The sequence below is a fragment of the Cladophialophora immunda genome (genome assembly GCF_000835495.1).
Source record: "Cladophialophora immunda strain CBS 83496 unplaced genomic scaffold supercont1.2, whole genome shotgun sequence".
Lineage (NCBI taxonomy): Eukaryota > Fungi > Ascomycota > Eurotiomycetes > Chaetothyriales > Herpotrichiellaceae > Cladophialophora > Cladophialophora immunda.
Window position 1 is genome coordinate 2,396,176 of NW_015622542.1, and position 27,779 is coordinate 2,423,954.

Genomic DNA, 27,779 nt, shown 5'->3' on the forward strand with positions numbered 1-27,779 from the left:
CTATCGCCAGCCATCAGGCCGGGATCGACATTGGACGATTCCCTCGAACGCTTCAGGGCGCAATCCACATCGCTCAGCACCTCAAGTTCGACTTTCTCTGGATCGATTCGGTCTGCATTATCCAGGACGACGACGACGACTGGGCCACACAGTCGGCCGCCATGACGCAGATTTACGCGCAGTCACGACTCAATATCAGTGCCTCCAGCAGCGAACATAGCGATTGGGGCATCCTGGGACGGGCCACAGCGCAAGCCGTCCGAGTCGGCCGCGTGGTGTTTACGAACGATGACGGCGGAGGGTATGAGACGCAGGACCTATATGTCGGCCTGCCGTTGCCGGCACTGGACCTGGAGGATAAATATCTCGCCAGCCGAGGCTGGGTGTTCCAAGAACGCCTCGTCAGTCCCGCCACGCTCCACTACACGGATGAGGGCATGGTGTGGGAGTGCGCCGAAGGAATCCAGATGGCGCAGGATCAGAGCTACCACAACATTGCGTGGAAGAAGCAGTGGCGGGATGTCTTGAACGCCGCTTCAGCTCTAGCCCCCGATGCATTCACGTCCGACAAACAGCACCAAGGCGAGACGGCAACCGTCCGCGACGCCATCCTCCGAAGCTGGTACGAATGGGTCTCGGCGTACTCGGAACGCCAGCTCTACGACCGGCTCGACCGCTTTCCCGCCGTCGCTGGCATGGCCCAGACCCTTAGCCTGACTTTCAACCTGACCTACGCCGCGGGCCTATGGCAACAGGACCTCGTCCGAGGCATTCTTTGGAAGCGGTTCAATCGCACAGAGACGCTGTTGCGCTACCAGGGCGATCCTACGCCCAGCTGGAGCTGGGCGAGCGTACAAGGCCGGCTGACGTACGTGGATATTCGCGTCAAGGAGTCTTGCAAAGCGCCAAACTTGGAAGTCCTAGGGGCCGCGGAGGTGGAGGAAGTCCTACCGGGGACATATGGAAAAGTGAGCAGCGGGGGGAGGATTCGGCTCAAGGGGATGTTGCAGGAAGTGTTGGTGGACAAGAGCTGGCATCCCGGGGTGAGGACGCGGGCGTGGGAGGAGGTGGGTGTCAAGGCGGGGTTCTGCTCGGCCGTGAATGTTTTGGTGACGCTGGATGTGCCGGATGTGGCTGTACAGGAGGACTACCGGTGCTGGTGTTTGAGGGTAGCGAGCTTTGATGATGGCGGCCGGGAAGGCGATGTATTCTTGTTGTTGGATCGGGTTGCGGACGCGGACCATGGTCACGCCGACACTTTCAGGCGGATTGGCTTAGTTGAGACGGATGCGTGGCACAATCGCCTTTCGGTCACGCCAGATTCGGGAAAGTTGGTGGCGGCCGACTTGAGGGAGATTACGCTGGTTTGATTGCATCCCCGGGAGGAGAAAAGGGGGGGGGCTACTTACGTCGGCTGGAGGGGGTTTCACGAAGTGGTATATGGATGGACGTGTTCAGAGTGACATAGTTCTTTAAAAAGCCTTATATGCGACTGAAAGATGAACGAATGGCAAAAGGGCAACAATAGCAGTGACCAACGCCTTCGCCTTTTAAAGTACACTTCCGCCGTTCTGCTGAAGCATACTAGTTCTCCACGAACGCCGCCGCCCGCTCCCTGGACTTTTGGATCTGCTCCGCATCCAGGCCCGACACCTTCCAGCGCGAGGGAGGCCCCAACGGTCTCGCGCCTACGAAGCGTCGATCGAGCTCATCGTTCAGCACGGCTCCGTCACGGTGCCAGAGCCGCGGCATGTCGTTCAGGATGCGACCCGGCGTGACCAAGGGCACGGGCTGAGGATCGGCGCGGCCCCGTCGGTCCCAGACCCGTCGCAGCAAGCCCGCGCGCATCTCGGCCGGGAGCTGGGGCCCTTTCAGCCCGCGCAGGGCGGACCAGTTCATGAATTCCCGGGGGAGGGGTTTGACGTGGACGCGCCCGAGCGTGACGGCGGCGATGAGGTCGGGGGCGTGGCGGGCCTGGATCGAGACCAGGAGCCCCGTGGCGCATCGCTCCAGGTGCAGCATGTCCTGCTCCTCGGGGGGGAAGGCGATGGCCGGGTCCCGCACCTGGTGCAGGCGCAGCGTCTCCCAGGGCGTGGCGTTGCCCAGCAGGGGTGTCTCGTAGTCGACGTCGTAGAAGACGTCGTTGAGGTCGTCGAGCATGACGAAGCGGGGCCGCTGCTCGGGCGGCGCGGCGAAGGGCGTCGGCGGCACGTACAGCTCGAAGCCCCATGACCGGAACTGGAGGACGTCGGGCTCCATTTCTCGACAGATGTGCTCTTTGTGATGGTCAGATCTTTTGTGCAAGATCAGGACAGAAACTGGTGGTGGTGATTGCTTGTAAACGAGAGAAAACGGGGGCGGGACACAGGTAGCTCGCACTTTCAGCCTCGTATTAACTTGGCAGGACCGGATAGGTTCGCAACTCGCAGCCTTGCCTTTTACAACAAGGGACGGCAGTATTCTTCAGACAGACGGCAGAGAGTCTGAACAGAGCGGTTTTGGTCTCACACCGGCAGCCTGCGTCGGCAGACGGTCCGATATGATCTTATTGCGTGCAGCCTTGCGAGGGATACAAGTCAGGTACGACACGATTAAGTTTCCTAGAGAGGCTCTATCCGTACCGCTACCCGAGGAGCTTAACTGAAGCTTATTCCCGGTGAAGGGATTCCGCTGTGTGCGGTACAAGACAGGGAATGTACATGGGCTGTGCGAACAACTGTTACAAAGCTGGACAGATCGTATACTGTGTCCATTGCTGTGGCTGACCCGGTATCACAGCAGCATGCCCCAGGTCAGCAGAGAGCCATGATCCGTCCCGAGACTTTGCCAAAATTATATACAACCACTCTTCTCGCTGCATTGTAGTGCCATTGCTCCCTCATTGGTTCTTATTCTTGCTCATCCGAAAGGGAGGATGAGGGCGTACATCCCAAAAAAACCACATCTCATCTAGGCCTTGAAGGCTTCACCTAATGAGCCGCTGCTCGCTCCTACCACCCTTCAATTGATGGCAAACATCATTTTCTGTCACGAATGTGAAGGAACTGAGCGTAATCTTGTCCTGTAGACAAATTGGTCTCGTCGTGTCGCTGGGCCACATCCAGAGCCAAGCGTTGCAGTGTTTCGTGACCCCTTTGTTTCGTGCGCTCGGTCTACTGGCAAGCAGCCCTTTCCATGAGTATTGTGGCAATTTCTTGGTGCCCTCCGAGCATTGCAACTTTAGCTGCCCTTTTCAAGACGGAAAAATCTGTCATGGTCCGTCCACCGCGGTCTAGCAGAAGGTATACAACGTCCTTGTACCCCAGAGAGGCGGCGAGTGCCAGTGGTAAAAAACCATTGGCTGTCACGCTCACGTCGGCACCATACGAAAGCAGCTTAGAGAGCACCGAAACGTCACGGCACTCTATGGCCACAGACAGGGGAGTCTTTTTGCGAAATTCACCACCATGAGTAGGTGGGTTTGCCGGGGCGCCTTTCGACAGTAATATCTCCACAATCGACGTTCTGCGCGATTCAATTGCCATCAAAAGTGCCCCTTGTCCCTCACTTCCGAGGCATGCCGAAGGATCAGCATCTTTGAGCAGGACACGCAGTTCTTCTTCAGTGCCGTGATGTGCTACAGCAGCAATAGCTGCCTTCAAGCCTGAATCCCCAAAAGAAAACGAGTGGCGGTGAAGGGTCAGGAGAGCCACATGAAAATTGGAAGCGCACGCCTGGAAATCCGCCAGGCTGAGGCCCGTTGCCGCCAGTACAGGCGACAAATCTCGATCCATGATCGAGTCAAAGTTGTTATTTTGCAAGTGGGAAGCCGTCCCTCTCATCGGTTGGAGGATGGACGTAGAAGCTCGAATGCATTCCCATCGCAATAGGGCTTCCCTGATTTCTGTTAAGTGCACATCGCGTTGAATGGCTGGGCTGAGCAAGTCCCATTGAGGCCCGCACTGATCTTTCGGGCCAAAGAACAGGGAGCTCCTCAGGTGCAAGAAGATATTTTCAAGGGCGTATTGGATGATTGTCGTTTCCAACCATCGTAAACCTAACCGAACAAGATCTGGAATGCAGCGAAGGAGCGCAGCGCACTCCTTCTTGGGGAAAACGCAGCTCATCTCATTGGTAGCTAGAACACGACGACACATTTGATAGAGGTGAAGGTGCCCGGTGCGAGCGTCCATTGGGATAGGCAAAGACTTCCCGGGGAGGTGACACAAGCCTTCTCTCATCAAATAGCCCCGGACTGTTTCGTGAATGACCTGAACCACCCATCTGGTTTCGACAATGTTGGCCATGTCCTGCTTCTCAGCTAGCGGACGTCTCGAGTTTGCACGTGCCATATATCTATTCCATGCTTCCCGAGAGCCCTCGTCCCAATCAAACACAGAATCCTTTACGTTGAGTGACTCTTCCAGATCAGGATGCTGAGTGCCGATAGGAATACCAGAGTCGATGACCTCGAAAAGTCCTCCAGAGAGCTCAGTAACGAAGTTACGAAAATAAGAGACCTGCTCTGGCAATGCTGCAAAGTCTTCCAACGAGGAAGGACAGATACTTCTCATGAAGTCGATGCCGATTCGAAGTTCGTCGGTATCTAGGGGCCTGGCTGCGTACAGGACAAGGTACATCAGGTTAGCAGTATCCTCTGCCAGTTCTGGGTCGAGGGTCGAAAATATCTCCGAGTAGAGCTTGCTCAGCTCTGATGGCAGGTCGTGGATGACCTTCTCGATTCTGGCAATGGGAAGACCTTTATCGGCAAGTTTACATATTCTGTGGACCACGAGAACGGCCCAGAGGAAGACACCTTTGGACTTTTCGACGATCTTCTCCTCTAGAGATCGAAACGATTGCTGCCGTTTTGACCTGGCCATATGACGCTGGACGTATAGGGTTATATCTCCAAGGTTCTCAAGCTCAACTCTGATCTCAAATCCGTGATCGATGCTGATATGAGGGTAGTGTCGACTTGACCAGCAGATCTTTATATTTCGAGAACCCCGCTCCACGGTTTCGGCTGCACATCTTTCGAAAGCAGCAATGATGGTGCGGACTTCTTCTTCCTTACATTCGTCCAGAGCATCGACGAAGATCTCAACCGGGGTTCTGGAATTGAATCGGATTGTGTCAAAGAATATGTCTCGCAGCTCTGCGGGGCTCCAGATGATGGAGCGGTTGCCGACTTTAGCCTTCTTCCTTCTAAAATGCGTTAAAAGGCGACTAGTCATGGCAGGAGACTCTTGCACGAGCTGGTGGAGGAAAGTTTTGAAAAGCCCCTGCGCATTGCGTTCTTCTTCACCACCACGGGCATTGAAGAAGAAAGCAAGTCTCACCAGTCCTTTAGGCCTGGGAGCCTCAGATGCAATGTATTTCATGAGTGTGCTTTTTCCCGAACCTGGTTTCCCTTTGATCCATAGGAGACCGTGCGAATTATCGAGGTCCTGACAATTTACCCAGGCTTTGTAGTGCGGGTCTTCCAGCATCCAGCGACACGTGCCGGCATGGGCGTGTTCAATGGTAGCTTGTCGAACACCCATCTCCGAAAAGGAGAGCGTCTCAAGAAATGCTTTGGCGTCAGCACTCAAGCCGCCAGCTGTAACAGGAGGTCGCGCCCAACGTTCAAGTATGCCGACAATACTTTTGAGACCCGGGTGTTCGGCGGAGTGATAGCGCGCCACGTCTCTGTGGTCTGCATGAATTGATATGTTATTAAAGCCAGGTATTGTGGCGGACAGTTGGTCAACGATTTGGGTTCTCCCGACTAGAGGTAAAGTCTCATAGAAGCACGCCAGTTCTACTGCGTGGTGTTGTGACCCTCGGCGTCGGATCATGGAGAGGAAATCGTCGTGAATACGTGACAGTACTTCAGAGTTGGGTTTCAACAATGAGAGAAGACTCAGATCCGTGCGCATCGCGAGACCAAGTATCGCCGCAGGAGTCTTTGCCCAAGAAGCGAGCCAGCTACCTCCGTGTGGCGTTCCGATGAAAGCAATACCGCGGGTGTGGTGGACAATGGCAGCCAAATTCGCATCTCCGCTAGCCTCGGAGATGCGGAGGGCATCTTTGCACAGGACGCCGCCGAGGCTGTGAGCCACGAAGATGAGAGGCCTAGTAGCTGAGTCGTGTCCTTGCCTCTCGTTGGCGAGAGCATTCAGAAGGTCGTTTGCGTGGTGTGAAATGTCGATTTGTGCCACTGATCCGTGCTTCCGTACAACATATGCGTCGTAACCAAACGTCAAAACCCGCGCATCAGGCAAAGAGACCGGCAAGAAGTCTCTTGGCCAACTCGCACCAGTAATGGGGCTCGTCCATGTGCGCTCTCGATCGCCGGTCAGGCCGTGGACGAAAACGATATCGCAAGCTGCATCTGGCGGGTCAAAAAGGATCTTGATCCCAGAAGGAAAGCTCTCAATGTCGGAGTCGGCAAGGGTTGCTTGAGCTTTGTTCTGACCCCAACTGTTCGGCTTGAAGCGTGAGAACCGAGACATGGTCGTGGCCAAACAGCGGGAAAACTAGGCTGCATGATCTACCTGATGTCATATTTTTGCCATAAGGAAGACAGGACGAAGATGTCTGTCAGATTGAAATATGAACATCCTTTGCTCTGAAGGCGTGTGCCTGTTGAGAAAGAGGGGGAACAGGGAGTGGCGCAGTAGCCCTCGGAGGCAGGCTGTACCTCATGTGGGATGGTGGCTGCCTTGCCAACTCATTGTCTCCCGAAGCTGGGCGAGAAGGCTAGGTGGATTTTGTGGCGGTGGAGGGGCTGAGTTGTCCTTCAAGACAGGCCAGGAGGCTAAATTGTGGCTTACATATCACCGCCCGTTTTGCAGCTGACCAGTGGAAGCACTGTCCACATGAGGGAAAAAGGACAAAGGCCAGATCCCCAGAATCTCAACCTAACGTCATTTAAGTAGAGACGATCCTGTGTTGAAGAAGTAACATTGAAATGTTGGCAATATTGGTATTCTCCTCAAAGGGCGTCAAGGAATAGAGGCGTTGAGCAAGGTCGGTTTGATGTCGAATGGGCCTTGTCCCTGCAAAATCTCAGGCAGCTTAAGGAGAAGAGCTGTTCTCAATCACCTCTTAGCGGCAGATCGATGACAACCACTGTTCTTCTCTTCGAAACAGTCAAGACGTCAACTTGTGATGTGATGCAAGTTACGCAGGCACCCCTTGCAGCGCAGCCTTGTCACTTGAGTGGGAGCAACGTCCTTCGAAGTCGTCGTCGCACCGCTACTACAGCAAGCGTGAGCTTCTGGATAACTTCGTGCTTCATAAACACAATCATAGGTACCCTAGGACATTACTTTTCTATCTTTTAAGTATATTAACTGTCCAATCCTAGTTTCTTAGAGGACCCAACGAGACAACTGCTCCTCCCACGCCGGCGCTACAGAGACGGCCCAGGCTGGCGCTGCGACCGGACAAGCCTGCCGCATGCAACAACAGTGTCTCCATCCACGGGACTCTGATTTTCCTTGAGAAGCTTCGGCCTCATCCGAGCGTTTATGGATTGGTAGCTATTTGCTCTTGCTTCTGAACGTACTTGCGAGCTTGCTCAAGCAGTGCTAAATGCCTCGGTCAGAAATTGGCAAGTCGTCAATCAACAGAAGAATAGACACCTACATTCGGCGTTGTCAAGGTACTCTTTCTCAGGGTCATGACCCCACAAGTATCGCTGAATCTCCGCGTGGCCCAGAAGGTCGGGATTCTCGCCTCCTTGTGCGACGGCAGCGAACTTTCGGTCTCTCTCTTGCTGCTCTGGCCCATCGGGCAGATGCAAGACATCGCGATTGACTCCGGCAATACTCATGATGTGCTCGGCTCTCGGTTTGCGTGCATATTCGTATGCCTTCAAGTACACGGGCAGGTCATCGATCGTCGAGAGCTGGTCCAAGGCGAGATGTAGGACCGCAACGTCTTCAAGAGCTTGCGCTCCTCCTTGCGCAACGTATGGAAGCATGGGATGACATGAATCGCCGAGCAAGACGACTTTGCCCATCACCCACGTGGGCAGGGGATCATGCACGCACAAATGCCACACCAGGACATTGTCCTCTGGTATCAGATCCACCAATCTGCGCAGGTATTGACCATCCCACGAACCGAACTGATTTAGGATATCTTGCTTGGACGCCTTTGTAGTCCAAGATTCCTCGGTGAAACCAGGGTCGGGGTGGCACATCACCTGTTTAGGCACGGGTTAGTTACCTCATCTCCCTCAGTCACATAGGAGGTCGCACGAACCAGGTTGTAGAGACGGCCGTGTCGGATTGGGTACCCTTGGATGTGACAGCCTCCGCCCATCCACCTCGTCGCAAGGGGGTTGGTCACAAATTCACGCAAATCAGGATCTGTGACCTTTTCGACGGGAATGCAAGCTCGAAACGCGGCATCTCCAGTTGGGGTAGGCTTGTCCACCAGGCCCAGCTTCTCGTACATGATCCTCCGGCAGGTCGATTTCATTCCTGACAGAAGCTTAGAAAACGTTCAGAAGGAAATGTTTGACAGAAACCAACCATCTGCGCCAACAATCAGGTCGGCTTCGACCACTGTACCATCCTGCAGGGTCACAGAGGGCTTCTCAAAGTCAATCGAGACAACCATACTATTAACACGAACCTCGGCAACCGTCTCAGCGTCCTCCATCAATGCACCATGCAGGTCCGCACGGTGTATCACGTAATGAGGTGCACCGTGTTTCTGTTCCACCTGGGGCATGAGAGGTGCCTTGCCGAGGATTTCGCCATTCTCCCACCGTCTCAAGATGACGTTCGACAGGGTATCGGTGTGCTTGCGCAGCCGACCGTCCAGACCCCATCGAGTCAGCAGACGAGTCTGGTTGGGAGAGCAGGTGATTCCTGCACCCACTTCTGCAATTGCTGGGGCTCCTTCAAGGACAATCACATTGTGTCCGGAACGTCCTAGAAGTCCAGCTAGTGATAAGCCCGCAATACCTGCTCCCACAATCACAATCTTGAGCTTTTGACCGTGACGGGCGTTGGGTCCACCACTGCCTATGAAATTGTCAGCTACCGACTTATCGAGATTCAGATTTACAGCGGAAATTGACCGTTAACTGGAGGGTTGTTCGCCGAAGACATATCGCCCAGCCTTGCAGACAGTCGAGAAGAGTTCTATTTGGCGGCCTGGACTCGTCGTCACTGCCACCGGTAGCGTCATCCAGTCCATTTTGAAGCATTCCAGAAGGCTGTTCACCCATGTTTAGCAGATTGGCTCGGGGATGTCTTTCCGGGGCTCCATGGGGGACTTTCCGGGGTCCGCCACTCCGGGGCAAGCCTCGCAGATTCCGGTTGGCCAGCCTTCTCCGCTGGAATCTCTCCATCCTCTCGATTGCTCTCAGAGAGGAGGAAAAAACATCGGTCAGATATGGACAAAGCCGCTATATGTGGTGGAACAGACTCCAGGAGCTATGTTCTGCCGTTGCAGCACATGACTGGCGAATGACAAGTCACCATGTTCACCCAACAATCGACTTCCAGCACTGTCATACCATGCGTGGTCGATGGAGAAGCAGTCTCGCTGCCCGAATCGCAGAACTTCGCTGTCGTTCAGGGGAAGACTGGTAATGTCGTCCACTATGCCCAAAGCGCCACTGCCGAGGTGGGCGTCAAAGCGGTCGAGGCGGCAGGAAAGGCGTTTCAGTCATGGAAGCGAGTTCCAATGACCAAGCGCCGTGATATTCTGCACCGCGCCGCAGAGATCCTCGAACAAAAGGTGGCGGAGGCGACGGAGCGATGTACCCTGGAGACGAGCTGTGAGGATGGCTGGCCCAGGTTCGACTGTTCGCTGGCGGCCACCATGATTCGACAGAACGCCGCAACTGCAATGGCCCTTGCAGGCCGAATCCCTCCACCCGACGACCCTCTGATTACGTCTCTGGTATTCAAGGAGCCCGTGGGTGTGGTCATGATCATCCCGCCGTGAGATATCACCGCTCTCCTCGAGTCTCTTCCCGCGTTGCTAATCCTTCGTCAGATGGAACGCCGTCATGATCATGGCATGCCGAGGAATCAGTGCCGCCCTCGCCGCTGGCTGCACAGTTGTTCTGAAAGCGTCAGAGTTGTCGCCCTGGTCCCACCAGCTCATCCTCGAGGTCTTCAAGGAAGCTGGACTGCCCAATGGTGTACTCAACCAGATTCAGTGCTCGCGGACGGACGCCCCGGCTGCTACCGAGGCAATTATCAGCCATCCTTTGCTGCGGAAGATTGAATTCATCGGAAGCCCTCACGTCGGGAAGATCATCGGCAGCGTTGCAGCCAAATACCTGAAGCCCGTTTTGATGGAACTGGGTGACCAGAGTCCTGCCATCATCCTGGAGGATGCGGACCTGAAAGCGGCGGCGGAAAAATGCGTGTTTGGAAGTAAGCAAAGTCGTTTCTCGCCATGTCGCCTCGCCATTGACCACATTGCTCGCAGTTATCGCAAACCACGGCCAAGTCTGCTTCGGCACAGAAAGACTCTTGGTCCAAAACAAAGTCAAAGACGCCTTTGTGGAGGAACTCACCCAGGCCATGAGGGCCACACCATCGGGAGGATCCGCTATAACGGCCGAGAGTGCTCGTCGCGTGCACGACCTGATCGCAGAGACGGTGGCCGAGGGCGCAGAGTTGCTCATCGGGAAGAATGAGATGACGGGCCGCTCTTCTCTCGAGCCGACGATTGTAACGAAGGTCAGAGCCGACTCGCGCATCAACAGGGAGGAGACTTGGGGACCCGCAGCCTCCCTGTCCAGCTTCACTACGGACGACGAGGCCGTGGAAATGGCAAATGACACGGACTTTGGACTGTCAGCGTCGATCTTCACAAAGGACTACGCCCGTGCGCTGCGCATGGCTCGCGACTTGGACTTTGGCCAGGTCCAAGTCAATGCGCACACGATCCACGTGAACTCAACTGCTCCTGTCACCGGGTACAAGGGCTCGGGCTGGGGGAGCAACGGAGGAGGATACGGGGTAGAGGAGTTCATGTTCAACAAGCACGTCTGTCTGTGCCCGTGAGCACCCACCGCCTGTCTACAGCGAGCAAACCATGTTTGTACCATTTTAATTTATGCAGAACTGGCCGAGTAAACTTCTCTTCTGCGCATCAAAGCATTCCCTTGCTCGATCTGACATATTCAACGCATGCAAGTACAATGCGTAGAGAGTTAGTGACCTCTTTCTACATCCACCTTCTCCATCGCGGTCTCAACAAGTGGGTCCTGGTGGATCCAACACTTTGAAGAGGTGCGCGATTGTCCAATAGGAAGATGCATGGCATCCGCCAGAACCCAGATCGGAGCCTCGTCTGGTATCCGCGACAAGGCTGCGGAAGAGTTCAGTGGATTGAGACCATAAGGGCCGCCGAATCGTGTCTGGCCAGTCCAGGTCCTCTTAATCACCACCGAAAGACAAAATTTCACGATATTCGGCTTCCAGTAACAGCCTAGAAAATGGGCTCTACGGAACCAGAGTTGGCCGCCCCGAGGCGCCAGAAGGCAGTCGTCGTCCAGGATGCCGGACCCAACGCCAAATTTTTGATTCAAGAGACCGACGTGCCCTCGTACGGCGACGACGAGGTCCTCATCCGCCTGTGTTATAGCAGCATCTGCCACACGGACGTGGCCTTTGCATACGGCGAATGGGGCCAACTGGGCTTCGGCATGACGGGGGGAAACCAGACGCCGGGCCACGAGGGTGTCGGCCACGTCGTCGCCGTGGGCGCCAAGGTGGGCGACAAGTTCAAGGTGGGCGACCGGGTGGGCACCAAGTGGCTGCGCCGGGTGTGCGGGCAGTGCGACTCGTGCCGGCGCGGGGACGAGCACCTCTGCGCCGAGCGGACCATCTACGGCCACGCCTCGCCGGGCTCGCTGCAGCAGTACGTCGCGTCGCAGGCTACCACGACCCCGCGCATCCCGGACAGCCTGCCCCTGGCGAAGGTCGGCCCGCTGCTGTGCGCCGGCGTCACCATGTTCCGGGCGCTCAAGAAGGTCGACGCTCGCGCAGGCGACTGGATCGTCATCGCCGGCGCGGGCGGCGGCCTGGGTCACCTGGGCGTGCAGCTCGCGCGCAAGATGGGGCTACAAGTCGTGGGGATCGACTCGGCCGACAAGGAGGACTTTGTTCTGTTCATGGGCGCGCACCGCTTCGTTGATTTCCGCTCCGCACCCGATATCCCCGCTGAGGTCCGCCGCATCACGGGAGGGGGCGCCCGTGGCGTGCTCGTGCCCACAGGTAGCCCGTCGTCGTACGAGCAGGCCTGCAAGATGCTGGGCCCAGCAGGCACCCTCGTGTGCATTGGTCTACCGGCGGGGCCTTTCACCCTCCCGCTCCAACTGCTCGAGATCATCAACTCCGGCTACACCGTGACGGGCGTCAATGCCAGCCGTCTCCAAGACATTCAAGACACACTGGACTTTGCAGCACACCACCAGATCCTGCCCATGACAGAGCGGCTCCCGATGGATGCGGCAGGTGAGGCGTTTGAGCGGCTGAAGGACGCCAAGGTCAAGGGAAGAATCGTTCTGGACCTTCAATAGAAATGGTGTCCTTGTAACCGTCTCCGCCGGGTGCATCTGCCGCTGGAGCTGGCAGCTTGCTATTGCTATGTGCACACGTGCTGATCCTTGTGATGGAAAGGGAGATGAGTAACGGGTACTCTGTACAGTATATCAAATCGGTACTTGTATGTGGTCCATCTCGAGCTCTGCAGTATTTGGTTATATTGTCCAGTTCGGTTATGGCTCCCTTTAAGCCCATTAGGGTATTGCTTAACACCGTTGCTCAAAGCGTGACGCAAAGGGAGCAGGCAATCATTGGCCGCCGCAAGCCCTTTATCAGTTCGACTTGGGCTTCTGGATCGCCATCGGACGGAAGCTGTCCCGCTTCCACAGCCTCGTAGAAGATGATTTTCGCAAGCTTACATCCGGTTCCCAGCAGAGCATATTCACTTCCCGTCTCAAGAGTTACGACTGATCGCAAAGCTGAAGTATCCACTTCCCACCGCTTCTGGTCCGAATGTTCGAAGAATTTGTAGGACAATTGGGAAACACCCAAGCTCAACAGCCGAACTCTCGAAATGTGAACAAGTCTGATTGATCTTCTGGTTGCCCAGCTCCGTGGACGCTGTCTGGAGTAGCCCCTTCTGTCTCCCAGGGAAGGATGAAATCCATCGCTCGGGACGTCGCACATCCACTCTAGAACCGGCTAAGACGTCGGCAGACTCGGGTGCTCGATATCCATCCCGAGTGTGGTGATGATCTTGTGAGGTGCGATCTGTTGGATGTGGACTTGTTGGATGGCGACGGCGTCAGTATCGCAGTAGTGGCGTGGTGCTTCAGTATGAGGCAGTCTCCTACGCGTGGTGCGACGCAGTCCTAGATGCAGTTCTCGTTTGCAGCGGCGTGTCGATCCCTGTCACGACTCAGCGCGAAAACGCGCTGCGATGCTTGCGCTATCCTGACCGCAGAAGGTGTCTCTGGATCGACTTCATCTGCACATATTCCCATCGAACTACCAATGAGACACCTTAGCAACTTGTGGTTTGAACCTCTGTTTTGCGAGAGAGTTGATTTGCAGTCAAGAGCCGAATTGCCAAAAAGTAAGAGGAGAGAAGCGAGGTAGGCGGAGTCGTGTTAGTCCACCGTCACGAACGAACGGTAGGTACTCCGTTAAATTACGACCCTTGACGTTCAAGACGATTGAGAACCATCACTATCTTAGAACAATATAATCGACGTAGTCTCATGATATATTTTTCGCATTTAGATATACGTCCTATGTTTGTCTAATCGCAGGAAAATATTTAGACGAATACACTGGGATACAGACGAAGAACCCTTCCCAAATTGACACTGTGCACCCTCTCCTGCCAGGTAGTGGTGCATCAAATTTCTAATGATTACAAAGCTCTCGTAGGGCCTTGAGTTCGTGAAACCCGAGAGAAAGGGCCCCCAGACTTTGGTTTGGAGAAACCTTTAGACGAGGGTGAAGCCGCCGCCTTGTTGCTCACCGGTCGTTAGCGTACTGCTGTACTACTCGTACTACTAGTAGTGCACATGATGGTGCGATGTCTATCCAATAGAGACGTGAGGTTTTTTTTTCTCAAAAGGGAGGGTCGCTTATATTGGGCATGCTTCGAGGCTGACTTCGACTGACTGGCTTTCAATCTGCAATGTACAAATAAATGCCCAATCTTGCCGATCACTACAGCCGTCGCAAAAACAGGCAGCAGTGCATCCAGAGTACACAATTATTCCAGGGACGAAGGCGTCAACTGTTATATAAGCTGGACGAATTTCACTGAGTCTGATTTTCGCCTCCCGAGACTTATCCTCCTCAGTATTATATAGGCTTGCTTGTTACAGAACCATTACTTAACCCTCATAGGTCTTTGGACTCTTGGTGGTGTTCAAATGGTGTAAGCGGCTAAAACTTTATACTTTATCCCCCGTCGATACGATCCTTATTTATATTTCTCCATTTAGGAGCGGCTACGGCATCCGAAGCCAGTCACTGAAGCCTACTAACAAGACTGAAGAGTCTTCATAACTTGGGTTAGTTACTCTTCACTTTTCTTTGACGCTATAAAAGAGATCGGTCTTGCTAATTTCCGGATTTAGTACACAGTAGCGAAAATGGCCGACATAACGCAAGTTACACAAAATGTAACGCAAGGGATCCGGGATCTTGAAGAGCCCATGAACGGTCTTCTACGTAGCATTCGAGAGCTCGGGAAGGAGCCCAAAACTGTACTTAAAGCACGCAAGAAGAGAAAGGAGGAGCTCGAGGCGAGAAAAAAAAACATCCTAGCGGAAACGAACCGGCATGCGCAAGCCCCAACTCGACTTACACAACTCAGAAACCGAGAGCGGGACCTAGAAGCAAAGATAAGAGGCAGAGCAGCTAGTAGGGGGGTGGATTTCCATGAAAGGCTTGAGAATTGTCAAAGAGAAATCGAGGAGACGACAATACTCACAACAAGCCCTGCACCAAATCCTATGCCACAAGAGGAAATTAATGAACTAGAGGCACTTGAGGTCCTCGAGAAAAGACTCGAAGCACTGAAGAAGATTGAGCGCGGCGTCGCAGCGTCGCAGAATGAACTGGACACTCAACTCGGAATTTTGTAACGACACTGAATGAGAACGCCGATGGGGCCCTCTACGAGGGAAGGTGTAATAAAATATCGTCAACTTTCCCTGTTACTGTTACGATTTCGGGACGGTCCGTGGAGGAAGGGCAAGGGTGCCCGAAGAACCCTGCATATGAAGAAGGTTCGGGATGAGAGGCTCCGTTGGATCTAGTAGCTCTTACAGAGCGCTATAGACCCAACAGAGTAAGTTAACATATTCAGGGATACTCACGGACTTTCTAGTTACAGTCATTTGCCTGGCTTAGTAGTCAGCTTCGTTCTGAATCGCACTCCTACTACCACGTAAGTCCGAGGTCCGCTCCTATCGACCCCAAACATCACAGCCACTGTATATGAGAAGGAGCTGCGCCCCCATTTCGTATACGCCCACGATAGACAACGGACTTGGATACTCCGTTGTCTCGCCCGACCACCGACCTCTTTTCTGAAAGCTGCGCCGGGCCAGCCTTGTCTCCCTCGCCTGCATGGCCAAGTCGCCGCCCGGGAGTTGTTCGTGGCCTTCGGTGAATCTCTCATGACATTTGAACGACTTAAGAGCCACATTGCTTTCCACATTGAAGGCGATTACCGGCTCGAGGATCCGGAAAATCATCTGGACAGCATAGATCTGATCAATCGGTATGGCAACGGTGACTTCAGGAATGAGATGGGTGAGATGGCCCAGACCGACTCTGGCGCGGTTGGAACGCCTCTTCGCCTCTTCATTTCAAGTTGGTGGCTGAACTGGTCTGATCCAAGGGACCATCATCTATGGAGCGCTGGGGATCCTCTCACATACTGGATCCACAGACGCCAAACGCTTCCGTGGGCTCGTTTCCACATCGACTACAGGAAAACACTATCACAGGTGTTTCAGGATTTATGTCTTGTTTTTTGTTGAAACGAACGCATTCAAGGCGCTTCCGGTGCTTTACGAAAGTCGACGACACCGCGATCTGAGATTACCTTCTTGGGTCACCGATTGGAGCCAGAGGATCCCGAGATTCTGCAAAATATACGACTCGGGCCGGCTTCCCAATTCCATGACGCGGGTGGACGGTCGTCCGGTCTCGTCAACCCGGCCAGAAGCCTTGTGCGAGCGGTGTCGCAACGCATCGCATCGACGAGAGTGGCGCAGCTCCGGGGTCAGCTTGGAGTCGCGTCCTCGTCTCGGAGAGCTGCAGGCCTGGTGACAAGCTCATCCTGACCGACCTGCGCGAGGACCCTTTCGTCGTGCGGCCGGTTGACGAGGCGTCCCCCGAGCGGTTCATCTTTGTAGGGCCTGCCCCTAAGGCGCACCGACAACAGCTGTGGTCGCCGCAGTACCTTGCGCTTTACGCGCGAAGCGGACAGCGACCCCCGATTGCTGGATCCGGAAGCTGTTTGCATTCCAAGTCAGACAACGAAATCCGGCAGGAGTGACAGACGTACGAGCTACTATAAGTAAAACCACGATGTGGGAAGTTTGATCGTTGAGCGAAGTTCGCTCACGAAGAGGTCTTTGCCTGTCAAGGCAGAAGAGAGGAGCAGCTACTCTTCCGTCTCCATAGCGCTGCTCGATGTCATAGTCATTATATATGTGAAGGGAAAGTAGCGGGCTGCAAGTCGGGAGCATAATCTGCTCATGTTCGTCGTCCTTCCACGCTCCTTTTCCAGCCCTTTTCCTGTTCTATAGTAACATTTTTTCCTTTTACACGGCCTTACACATGACACCCGGGCAACCTTCCCCTCACACCTGGTCTAGCAACGTGTCAAGCATTGGGGAATGCGGTCGAGGTGTCCTGAACAAGGTCCGTCCAGACATCCAAGAAGGCGTAGTCCTCGTCGATCAAGAACTGTCCGAAATCCGTCTGCAGCGGCGAGGGTGTATTTCCGCCACTGGTGGAGGGGGGAGGATTTCCGTTGGGCAGGGAATTGATCAGCGCCGTGACCCCGGCGGGAAGCTGTTGCACTGACGCGTGGTTCCGCACTGGGGGGCCCACCGGGCACAGTATTAGCATTGTATCCTTTACGTGGCCGCCGTTGAGAGCGTATACAACAAAAAGGGGTTCTTACCCAGCAAGGTCGACACGAGGATGATCTTGGTCAGGTACTTTGAACACCGGCGGACAATGCGCCTCTCCTTCCCAATGATCTCCAGTGCCTCGAGGCCGCTTTGGATGACGGCCACCAGCTCGGCCGCGGGTTTGGTCCCGAAGTTCGTCTTGCCCAGGGTCTGCAGGCAGATGACGCCAAACAGGATCAAGGCCGAATTGAAGACTTTGGTCACCATGACGATTTAGCAGGGTTCCCCAATCATTCAAAACCATCACTGTCAGACTTACCGTAGTATACCGTATACCACCACGCAGGTAGCACCTGCGGCTTCGAGACCGTCGTTCGGATGATGGCGATGGTCTGGACACACGCGTCCGCGCAGGCTTGGATCATGATCTGGCCAATGGGCAACGAGCCGCTCGGGGGCACGGCCGAAGTGCTCGACTTGGCAAAGTGGTCGAGGGAGCGCTCCAGGATCTTGCGGAAAAGCAGGGCGCGGACGTTGAGGTAGCGGAGCGTCAGCGTGGTCTGCGCCTTGGTGTACGCCCAGCTCTCGGTGTCCATGTTGTCGACAAACTCGAGCGGCAGCAGCGCGGAAATGGGGGGGAGGTCCGCCTTCCATTTTTCCAGCGCGTGGTCGACTTGGATGATCTTGCTGTAGAGCTCGTCGGACCGCACGGTGTGCGAGGAGATCACGTTGTGGTTGTAAATGTCGCAGATAATGTCGCCCTGGAGACGGTATAGCTTACTACACGTGGACAGTCAGCACGTCCGTACAGAAGGGTGTTGGAGAACAGAAGATTGCCCTTACATGCTTGGGATGAAGATGACACCCGGCGAAGGCCTCGATTCGGGATTTTGGGGCATCTCGAATTGGGATTGATCCTTTGGGAGTTGATCGAGCTCGATGTCCAACGGCAAGTCAATGTGAATGAGCTCGTTGTTGATCAAGAGTGGCCTCCCGAAGGTGGTGCTGAAAACCCTGATAGCGCTCAGCCAAGTCTTCATGCGAGGATGCGGGAAAATTACCGGTCAAGGATGATGCATGTGTACCAGATCCTGGTGCGAATTTCCCGTTCCAAGGCCGAGATCTTCGCGTTTGGATCCTGGGTATAGACCCCCAGTTGGAACGCCGCCTGCACAAGTAGGCCGTGGAGCTTCCAGGTCTGTGCAGATCTCGACGTGCCTTGTAGATATTGGGTCATGGCCGTGAGCGCTTGCACTATTTGACAAGGGTCAGCTCCGGTAGAGGAAGAGACGGGTGATGGCGTGTGTTCTTACAGGTCTCCAAATTGGCGGTATTTGAGATGGTCCACGGAGACAGAGCCAGTGCGCGCTGGAAGAAGACGTCTGCTTCGATCTCGATCGATTTGGGATGACGACCCACCCCTCTATCCAGACTCGTGCCCATGGCTAAGACGGCGTTCAGCAGGCACAAGCCCGACTTCCGAACGTTGCTGAAATTGGTCGACTCGAGCTCTTCCACCATCTCCGTCAAGCTGGTCTTGGAGATGTAAGGGAAAAACTGGCCAGTGTGGGAGAAGAAAATGTCAGTGATTCGAGAGATCTCCGCTCGCGAGGGCAGTTTGTAAGGGTTGACGGGGCGGGCGCTGCCTCTGCTCTGCGCTGCAGGGGATGCAGGCCGCGACAAGGCCCCCGCCAGATCTCGCGTCGAGTCTCTGCCTTCGGGCATGGTCCGTATTCCCAGAGCCAGGACCTTGGCGATCTTGCTGAAGAAGGCCGAGTTCGAGGATGGACCAAAAAACCCCGAGCTAGAGTCGTCCGCGAAGATGATGCTCCCCATCCCGTCGACGGTGTCCTCCTGTGCCATCGGCCACAGCTTGGACATTGGTTGGTCACGCTGTGCCGTCGCCTGCTCTGGTTGGAAGCGCACCAGGTTGGGAAAGGCTGGCACCGAGGTGTTTTGTAGAGGCGGTGCTTCGACGTAAGAACCGCCTTGAGGCTGGGATGGGTATCGCGACATGGCTGGGGTGGTGATGTTGTTGTTGTTCGAGTTGCCACTCATCTGCTGGTTCGTCACGATCCCCAGCAACAGATCCTCAAACTTCTGCAGCCTCCTCTCCATCGACTGCAGGTCCCGAGACTGGAATCGGGGCGTGGGAGCGGGGCCTCTGTAGACACACTCGAGCCCCAAGTCACTGCATGTCGAACACGTGGGGTGCACGCCATTGCAGCGGGACTTGCGATACCTGCACGAGTTGCAAGCCAACGCGGTACGTTGTCGTTTACTTGCTCGACCATCGTCCTCGTCAAAGCGGCGTTGATTGCGTCGGTCTGCCCGGTTGTCAGGTGAGTCCTCAGACTCATGCGAGCCAAACCTGAAGGCCATCTCGCTGCGGTCCCTGTGTACAGGCGAGGTGTAGGATCCAGCATCCGCCTGGCGACCCTGCGGGAGGTGAGTCTGGGGAAGCAGGGGGATGGGTCGGTCTCTGGGGGAGGGGAGGAACCGGGACTCATCCGATGTGCGGAGGTCCGAAGGTACGATGCCTCGGAACGTCGGAATCATAGCCCCGGTTCCGGCGTCACGTGGTCCTATAGCATCTGCATTTGCTTTGAGAAGACTTTTCTGTCATTGATGGAGGATGATTCAAGACTTTGCTAAGCGGTGCTACTTTTGGTACGGTCTAGAGTAGTGGAATCACAGCTTCACGTGCACCGCTTTTCGCTGTGTCATCTCGATCATTTCCTCAAAACAGTCTTCTCTTCCGATCCCGGACTGTTTGTATCCTCCCCACGGCATGCCCAGGTAATGGGTGGCCGACGTATTCACCCATACTGTGGCAGCCTCAATCCTCCGCACAGCCTTCTGTGCCGTCGACATGTTGGACGTAAACACGGCTCCGGTAAGTCCATACTCGACGGAGTTGACATCCTTATACATCTGTTCTTCGTCCGTCCATTTCAAGACCGATAGGACGGGTCCGAAGATTTCCTCCCGTGCAATCGTCATCGTCTGCTCGACGTCTGCGAAAATCGTTGGGAGCACGAAGCAGCCTCCTTTCGTATCTTCAGTGCTCGGTGGTTCTCCGCCGAGAACGAGCCGGGCGCCTTCTTTTTTCCCAATGTCAATATATCGCAATACTCTGTCCTGGGCAGCTTTGTTGACCATAGACCCCATTGTCGTCGCCTTGCTTAGGGGATCACCTGGAACGTAGGCCTTTTCAAGTTTTGTCTTCGCGAGATCCAAGACTTTGTCGTAAATAGATTCGTGTAGGAACACTCGCGACGTCGAGCCGCACGACTGCCCACACCACGACCAATTCATGCCCTCCACAATCCCATCGACTAGCCGATCGATATCTGCGTCTGGATATCCGATGAGAGCATTCTTTCCACCCAGCTCGAAGACGGACAACTTGAGCGAGTCAGCGGCTGCTTTCATAATGGCACGGCCAGTTGAAAGACTTCCGATGAGCGTTATTTTCCTCACAATCGGATGTGTCGACAGCGTCTTGCCGCAGTCGATACCGCCCGAGAGAACGTTGAAAACGCCCGGAGGAAATAGGTCACCTAGCAGCTCGAGAAGCCGGAGAGCAGACAAGGGTGCCTGTTCGGGCGTCTTGATGACCACCGTGTTCCCCATGGCTAGAGCAGGGCCCATTTTCGTTCCGGTAAACATCAAGGGATGGTTCGACGCCACGAGTCTCGCGACCACGCCGATGGGCTCTCGCACGGTGTAGTTGAAGGTAGCCTCTCCCAGATCATTCGTCTCGCCCGTGACGGCCGGAATCAGGCCGGCGTAGAAATCGAGGTACTCGGCGGCGAAATGTGCGTCGCCTGCCATGATGGTGATGGGGCTACCGATGTTCGCGGCATCGAGGAGGGCGAGTTCGACTGCGTGATCTCGAAAGACCTGGGCTGCCTTCTTGAGTAGTTTCCCGCGCTTCAGAGGTGGCGTGGCCCTCCACCCAGGGAAGGCGGCTTGAGCGGCTTCCAGTGCTGCTTCAGTGTCCTTGACGCCGGCATAGGCCACGGTCGTGATCACCGTGCCCTTACCTGGGTTGAAGGTCTCGACATAGCGTCCGTCGATAGGCTCGTGCCATGCCCCGTTGTAGTAGAGCCCGCGATGCTGCGGCAGGCACTCCTCGACTGTGGGCAATATCTCTGGCAGAGGGAAGTTCATCTTCAGACAGCCAATGGGATGAAAACTTCAGTAAGCAATGCCGACAATTTCCCTTTGGACGCGGCTCGATTGATGAGTAGTGCCAAAACAGACACTGCAATGGTTATAATGAAAGACGCCTTGGGGGCCTTTTCTTCCTCCGGCCTCGCGCTTTCCGACATACCCGGTCGGGAATACTCCCTTCCCACGGCGGAGAAGCTCCTGTTGCGGTTTTCATTGGAAGTGGCCGCATGAGGAAGCCGACGCCGGTGCAAGTGCATGATTCGCGGTCCGGTTCAAGTCTTCACTCCAAGGGGAGGCTCTGCATGCTGAACGAGGGACTGAATCGTGCAGGCGACCATCCCTTTGACTCTTTCGCCAGCAACCTCGTAGACAATACCTATCCCATCAAATGCTTCGTGTGATTACGAAGAGTGGAGGCATTGTTCATTATGCAAATGATCACTCTAAACTCTCAACAGTGTTGTTCAGACTTCTATTGATCCTGGATCGGAGTGAACTCTTTTCGTTAGACATGATATGTCTTGACTATTCATCTCGGCTGGGGCGTGTTGCTATATCCAAAACTCCACTTTAGCCGCTTATTCTAGACAACACAGATTAAATGTCCTGCTCTAGTATCGAGGAGAATCACCCTGCAGCCCTCGTTGCTATAGGGATCGAGTGGCAGCACTTTTGTAATCTGTGACTCCAACTTGCCTCTTGGTCAAGCATTGGGGTTTGCATCCCGGTGAACGAGCTTCAGCTTCACGTTCAAAGGCCCTTTGTCCCAGAACGAGAAAATGTGCTGCTCATTCCAAGTCTCGCTATCCGGCATCAGTTCCATGTCAAAGTTCCACAACATGCGAGCGAGGATCAGCCGCATCTCCACATAGGCGAGACTAGATCAGTTATTAGTTAATATCTCCAACGCGTCCATATATCATGGTCACTGTACCTTTTGCCCAAGCAGTTGCGAGGTCCGAACTGAAACGGCTGTAGCACCTCTTTTACATCGTTGCTGAAGCGCGCGTCATTGAGCCAGCGCTCTGGGTGGAAGTCATCCGGGCTCGCGAAGTTGCGACGCGAATGATAGGATGCGTAATGAGGCACGGACACCACAGTCTGCAAAGGTCAGGGACAAAAAGCTCAGCGGACCAGGCCATAGTTACTCACGCCTTCGGGTATCCAGTAGCCATCCACGACGGAGCCTCCACTAGGTGACACACGGCCCAGACCTCCAGGTGACGGCGGATAGATGCGCAGACCTTCGTTGAGAACAGCAAGGAGATATTTGGCGTTGGTGACAGACACGGAGGTGATGTCCTCTTCTTTGGCAAAGGTCGAGCGGATCTCTTGCACCAGCGTCTGATAGATGCGAGGGTTCTTGAGAAGCCAATACGACGTGCCACTCAGAAGGGTTGCCGTGGTCTCGCTCCCAGCCAGAATAAGGATATTGGAGTTTTCGCCAATCTCGTCCTTGGTCATTCCCTTTTCGTCATTATGCCGCAGGATGTAGGACATGAAGTCTTCACGGTCGGTCCGGCCACTCTCTAGTCTCTTCTTGGCCTTTTCGAAACTCAATCGAAGATGATCCATCTGGCCCTTGACTAAAGATTGCGGAATGAAACGTCGGAAGATGGGTGCCGCCACTGGCAATCTTTTCATAGTCTGGTTGAAGACGGCCAGCCGAAATCCGTCAAAGATTGTCGCGACCCAAGGGTGATAGACGCCTGCTGCGAGACATCCAAACGGCTCTCCAAAGCAAAGGTCTCCAATAATATCGAACGTGGTGAAATTGTACCACTGCACCAGGTTCACCACCTTTCCCGCCTCGGCCTCTGCCGTCAGCTTCCGGATCAGAAGGTCGAGGTAGCCATTCAAGATGCCCTCTTGACCGCGGAGGGCTTTTTCCGAGAAGGCATGGGAGAGTAGACGTCGTTGCCGACTGTGGGCTGCGTCGCCGGCTAATAGGATGTTGTCGGCTGGAGTGAGTGCACTGCGATAGAGGCGCTTATCCTTTTGGAACGAGAGCTGGCCAGCCTTCTTGTGGCCGTAAATCGTCTGCCACGCCGTCGGTGTGGTAAATGAGACATCGCTTGGCGTGAAGCGAACGACGGGGCCGTAGACGTCGTGGAGCTCTTTCAGGACGAAGGGCCAGCGACCTCGAAGGAGCCAGTAAAGATACGGCAGGTTTGTGGCGCCGTAGAGTCTCGGCCCTGGGACTTTGGCCAGAGGGTGCACAAAAGCATTGTAGAGGCCGTAAGCCACAATAGCAAAAAGTATCTACAGGAGTTCTGTTAGTCAAATCATCATCATGGCTGGGCGCCGACATGGATCAAATGAAGTTGACTCCTACCAAGGATACGATCAGTGTGGTGAGCCCAAGCGTGCTGTTGGGTATGGGAAGCGACAAGCTTGAACCCATATTGAGAACTGCCATAATTCCTCCCCGGCGATATGATCCAAGTTCGAGGAAAGCCACGTTATAGCTTTTGGAGAGGATATATATTGACTGAGTGCCAGTCATTCACAGCTTGGAAGTTTCTCCTCCGCCTGGGGCCCCCCGTTCTGCTACACATCCCCAAGCTGCCTCCCTATCGTGACCACCTTTGCTGAAAACGTGGAGAGCCGAGAAACCTTGTCGGCTTAGAAAGGACGGCAGCCGTCGGAATCGCCACGCAAGCGGGACGAGACCCGAGACATGAGCGGAGGGGGTCACAGCAAATCGAGCCAGAGCCGAGGAAAGCGAAAGCTTGGACAACAACATCCCTCGCTCCCCTTCGCCCACTGCTGTTGCCGTGGTCCTCAGTCTTTCCAGGAAAAGACCTCATGTATCTCTGCGTAGTGGGTATGATGTGGGGAAGGCTGCCAGGCGGCCAGGCCTATGGGACTTAGGGAGAGTCAAGAGATGTAATGACAGCAAGGCCGGAACCTCGGCTGACAGCCTTGCGGGAACTGCGCTGTCCACTTGCCCCTTTAATGTGAAGCCTGACGAGTTTCAGATGCCGATAGATTCATTCCTATCGCCTTCGTCCCTTGAGTGCAAGGATAGAAAATCCTTGTGAAGCCAAGAGTTGACCTCACCCAATTAGATGAAGATGATGTCCGTAGGAAAGGGCAAGTATGTGAACATATTTCCGCCGTTGATTGCTGCACTATCTTCACCCTACAACTTGTCTCTGCACATTCCTACGCAAAAGTGCAGCAATCCCACCTTGTCTCCGGTATCTGTGTGACGCAGACGCTTTTCAACGAGACCTCCTAATCCTAGATATGACCAATCTTTCCGATGAGGACCGCTCACTTGCTCAGGCGCAAGTGGCGAGCGGGACCAGCCCACGCGCGAAGTCTGGCTCCAAATAGCTGGATGAAGATGACAATGGCGTACGCCGCGACAACCACGACGGCCTGAAGTCCAAACGCCGTTGCATACCCTTGCTTGGCCGTCCACTCCTCGATAAAATAGGGGACTGCGAAGCCTGCCCCCACACGGGCCATGTTGATCAGGGCTGACACCTCTCCCGAGGCTGACGGGTAGCAATCCAGGGCAAAAGCAATGGTGGCCACCGAAGTCACCAACACGCCAAAGACGTCCATACCCCAACCAAAGACTAGAGCCGCCACGCTGAGTTGGTGTTGGAACGTCTCACCCACAATGACCAGCCCGGGGACGATCACCGCGAGACCGATATACGTGGTCCACAGTCGCACTTCGGGGACAAAGTGTCCTCCATGGCGCCGGGCATAGAACTTGACGATAAAGTCGTTGAAGAAATGGCCAAAGAGTTCACCCAGGAGAACGCCGACGATGGGCGCGAAGAACACACACCCGACCGAAATGGATGAGAGGCCGTAGCCGCCTGCGACCTTGGGCGTGGCCAGCAGAACCGCCGAGGAGAGGAAGAGCCCGATCATCCACATGAAGACTGCCGCGTAGAAAAGCATGGTTAGTGCTATGACGGGCTTCAGAAAGACTGTCACGAGGCGAATGTATGAGCTCAGGACGGTGGCGAAATAGCCGGAGTGATGCTGGATCTGCCAAATGCCCGTCACGCGCAGCAGGCGGTTGATTTGTCCCTTGCCCCGGTGAGGCTGCCGCTCTCGTGGCACGGTACGATTGTAATAGGTCTCGTCGCCAAAGAGGAGGATCAAGCTGAGCAAAAATCCCGACCAAGCAAGCGTGCACCAGAAGATGATCTGCCAATCCTCCGTCTTGCCGATGATGAAGTTGGCCAAGAGGGGAGACAGGAATGGCGAGCAGATATAGATGGCATACCAGATTCCGATCTTCCGTGCGTGTTCATGGTAGAAGAAGCAGTCCTCGATGAAAGCCAGGCCGATGGTCTGCCCCGTGCTCTGCGTCACTCCCTGAAGGGTCCTCATCGCATAATGGACGGGGAAGTTTGGGGCCAGGACGGCTCCGAGGGTGAAGAAGAAGCCTAGGACGCCGGACCAGAATAGTACGGGGATCCTCCCCCAGGAGTTCAGGAGGGGCATCCAGATGATCCCGGAAACACCGCACATGACGGCTGCCAGACTATTTGCCCGGTTGACTTCGGTGGGTGGCAGCCCCCACTGCGCTCCCTGAAGGAAGATCAGAGGCACGCCGGCACCAGCGCCGAAGTCTCCAGCAAAGGAACCAAATGCAACGAGGAGCAGCACCGCATGCTTCTTGAAGGAGCTCCAGTTCAGTGGATCATCTGGGTCATCCGTGGGCTGGGGGATCAAGATAGTCTGGAGATGTCAGCGACATACAGCACGCAAGAATCAGAGGTCCCTCTTACCCGGCCATCTTTGGCTAGTTTGAGATGCAAATTACCCTTACCCTCGGAGTCGACGGTCAAGAGAACTTCACCATTGTGTGGTTCAATCTGCTCAAGGTCAGCTTGTGCTCTGTGGTCGGAAGCGGTTGGATACCTACTTCGTCGACATCATATACGACCTCCTCACGCTCCTGCACTTCTCCACGAGGGATTTCTTTGTTCGCCATGGCTACTCAGTCGCTGAAGCCCGGAATAATAGTGAGAGTATATGAGTAGGTTCCGAGAATGGAAAGATTGAGAGCTCACTTGCAGCTGGGATTCGGTAACGAGGCGGATGGAAAGGGTCTCACGAGAAGGCCGCGCCAGGCAGGGATTCAACCCGCATTTAATAGCTTTTCCCAACCACGTTATCTCTCTCACCTGTGAGCCGAGACCATCGTGGACCAGAACCCCGTGCTACTCCAGATTCAACAGGACTTTGTTTCCGGAGGCAGCCCCGCAATAACTGCACACCGCAACCTGGTCAGCGGTACCGAACAGCCGGAGTTCCTCTGGGGAAATGCAGTAGCGTCTACAGCAGAGGCGCTCTCATGTGTGTTCTATTGGGTCTCCGTGGTGTGTACTGGCTAGAAGACGCCACTAGGGACAGCTGCGGCCTGGGGTAGAAGCCGGGGTGGAGCCGGGGGTATAGCCAGTTCCGGCTATCGGATACTCGTCTATATCCCCGCGGAGCCAATCGGATTTCCCGCGACAAAGTCGTCAATGATCTTGGTGCTTTGAAGTTTGGAGGAAGACCTGTCTCGTTTCGAATCGATTAGTCGAATCCCCATGGTTTTTGAGGCCTACGTTCGCTGACAGCGCCTTCGAGGGCTGAGGAAACCACTCCAGTCACTCACTTGCATATCGACTTCTATTAGCAATGCCGTCGCTTCCACCAAGCAACACCACAAGACCCGTCGAAGTCCATGCACTTGCCACCGGCGAGCTGAACCATCCAGACCGCTGGCTCTTCGAAGACGGCGACGAAGACGTCATGGGAGCCCGACACCCTTATCCTGACTTCAGTTTCCTCATCCGGCATCCGTCCGGCAAGAACATTCTGTTCGACCTGGGCCTCACCAAGGTACGCCCGACTTATATTGGATCTGTTGACGGCTCGTGCTGACCAGTTACAGGATTTTGATCAAGTGCCGGAGCTGATTCGGAGTCTTTTCCACGTCATCCAGCCGTCCGTGGCCGAGGACCCCATCGACATTTTGTCGCGAGGCCCCGTGTCGCCGGCGAGCATCGACGCCGTCGTCTTCAGCCACGTCCACTTCGACCACATCGGCGACTGCACCAAGTTCCCGGAGGCGGAGATGATCGTCGGGCCCGGAGCCAAGGCGGCCAACGGCGAAGGGTGGCCGGTGAACCCCCAGTCGCCGTTTTCCAGCGCGCTGGTCCAGCATCCCAAATTCCGCGAGCTGGGCTTCGCGACGGAGCCGTGGGCCCCGCTCGGCCCGTTCGAGCGCGCGCACGACTTCTTCGGCGACGGCAGCTTCTACCTCGTCGACACGCCGGGCCACATGCCGGGGCATCTGGGCGGCCTCGCGCTGACGGGGCCGGACGAGTGGGTGTTTATGGGGGGCGACTGCTGCCACCACCGCTCCATCCTGGTGGGCAGCCGCCCGATGAGCGTGACCTCGGGCCCCATGGGCCGCTGCTTCCACAGCGACCCCCAAGTGGCGGGG

The 27,779-nt window shown here is 55.2% G+C and overlaps 5 protein-coding genes across 7 annotated transcripts; 2 read left to right on the forward strand and 3 right to left on the reverse strand.

Moving 5' to 3' along the window:
- Positions 1-2,676: 2,676 nt before the first annotated feature.
- PV07_03129 (uncharacterized protein) lies at positions 2,677-6,557 on the reverse strand. Its single transcript, XM_016389797.1, has one exon. The coding sequence runs from the start codon at positions 6,474-6,476 to the stop codon at positions 3,153-3,155; it is 3,324 nt and encodes a 1,107-aa protein (XP_016251699.1). The 5' UTR covers positions 6,477-6,557; the 3' UTR covers positions 2,677-3,152.
- A 382-nt stretch (positions 6,558-6,939) lies between these two features.
- Positions 6,940-8,763, forward strand: PV07_03130 (the record flags this gene model as incomplete). 3 transcript variants are annotated; one of them, XM_016389800.1, is made up of 3 exons in its annotated part: positions 6,940-7,278; positions 7,334-8,395; positions 8,472-8,763. In XM_016389800.1, coding segments are annotated over 2 exons (347 nt in total), but the record flags the coding sequence as incomplete, so codon positions are not given. The 3 variants fall into 3 exon arrangements, with proteins under 3 accessions (XP_016251702.1, XP_016251701.1, XP_016251700.1); XM_016389799.1 differs by having other exon boundaries at positions 7,334-8,763; XM_016389798.1 differs by having other exon boundaries at positions 6,940-8,763.
- Positions 7,592-9,211, reverse strand: PV07_03131 (uncharacterized protein; the record flags this gene model as incomplete). Its single annotated transcript, XM_016389801.1, has 4 exons — positions 7,592-8,176; positions 8,236-8,456; positions 8,508-9,005; positions 9,049-9,211. 4 exons carry the CDS (start codon positions 9,209-9,211, stop codon positions 7,592-7,594), a joined length of 1,467 nt encoding a protein of 488 aa, XP_016251703.1.
- A 156-nt stretch (positions 9,212-9,367) lies between these two features.
- On the forward strand, positions 9,368-11,009 carry PV07_03132 (uncharacterized protein; the record flags this gene model as incomplete). The annotated part of the gene is made up of 3 exons (XM_016389802.1): positions 9,368-9,932; positions 9,988-10,373; positions 10,429-11,009. Exons 1-3 carry the CDS (start codon positions 9,466-9,468, stop codon positions 11,007-11,009), a joined length of 1,434 nt encoding a protein of 477 aa, XP_016251704.1. The 5' UTR covers positions 9,368-9,465.
- Positions 11,010-16,874: 5,865 nt separating this feature from the next.
- PV07_03133 (uncharacterized protein) lies at positions 16,875-19,687 on the reverse strand (the record flags this gene model as incomplete). Its single annotated transcript, XM_016389803.1, has 6 exons — positions 16,875-17,092; positions 17,179-17,382; positions 17,448-17,908; positions 17,972-18,142; positions 18,190-18,382; positions 18,442-19,687. 6 exons carry the CDS (start codon positions 19,685-19,687, stop codon positions 16,875-16,877), a joined length of 2,493 nt encoding a protein of 830 aa, XP_016251705.1.
- Between the last annotated feature and the right edge of the window lie 8,092 nt (positions 19,688-27,779).

What these genes read in the sequence shown, in the direction of transcription:
- PV07_03129 (XM_016389797.1), bottom strand. Translation starts at nt 6,476, where the DNA reads ATGTCTCGGTTCTCACGCTTCAAGCCGAACAGTTGGGGTCAGAACAAA.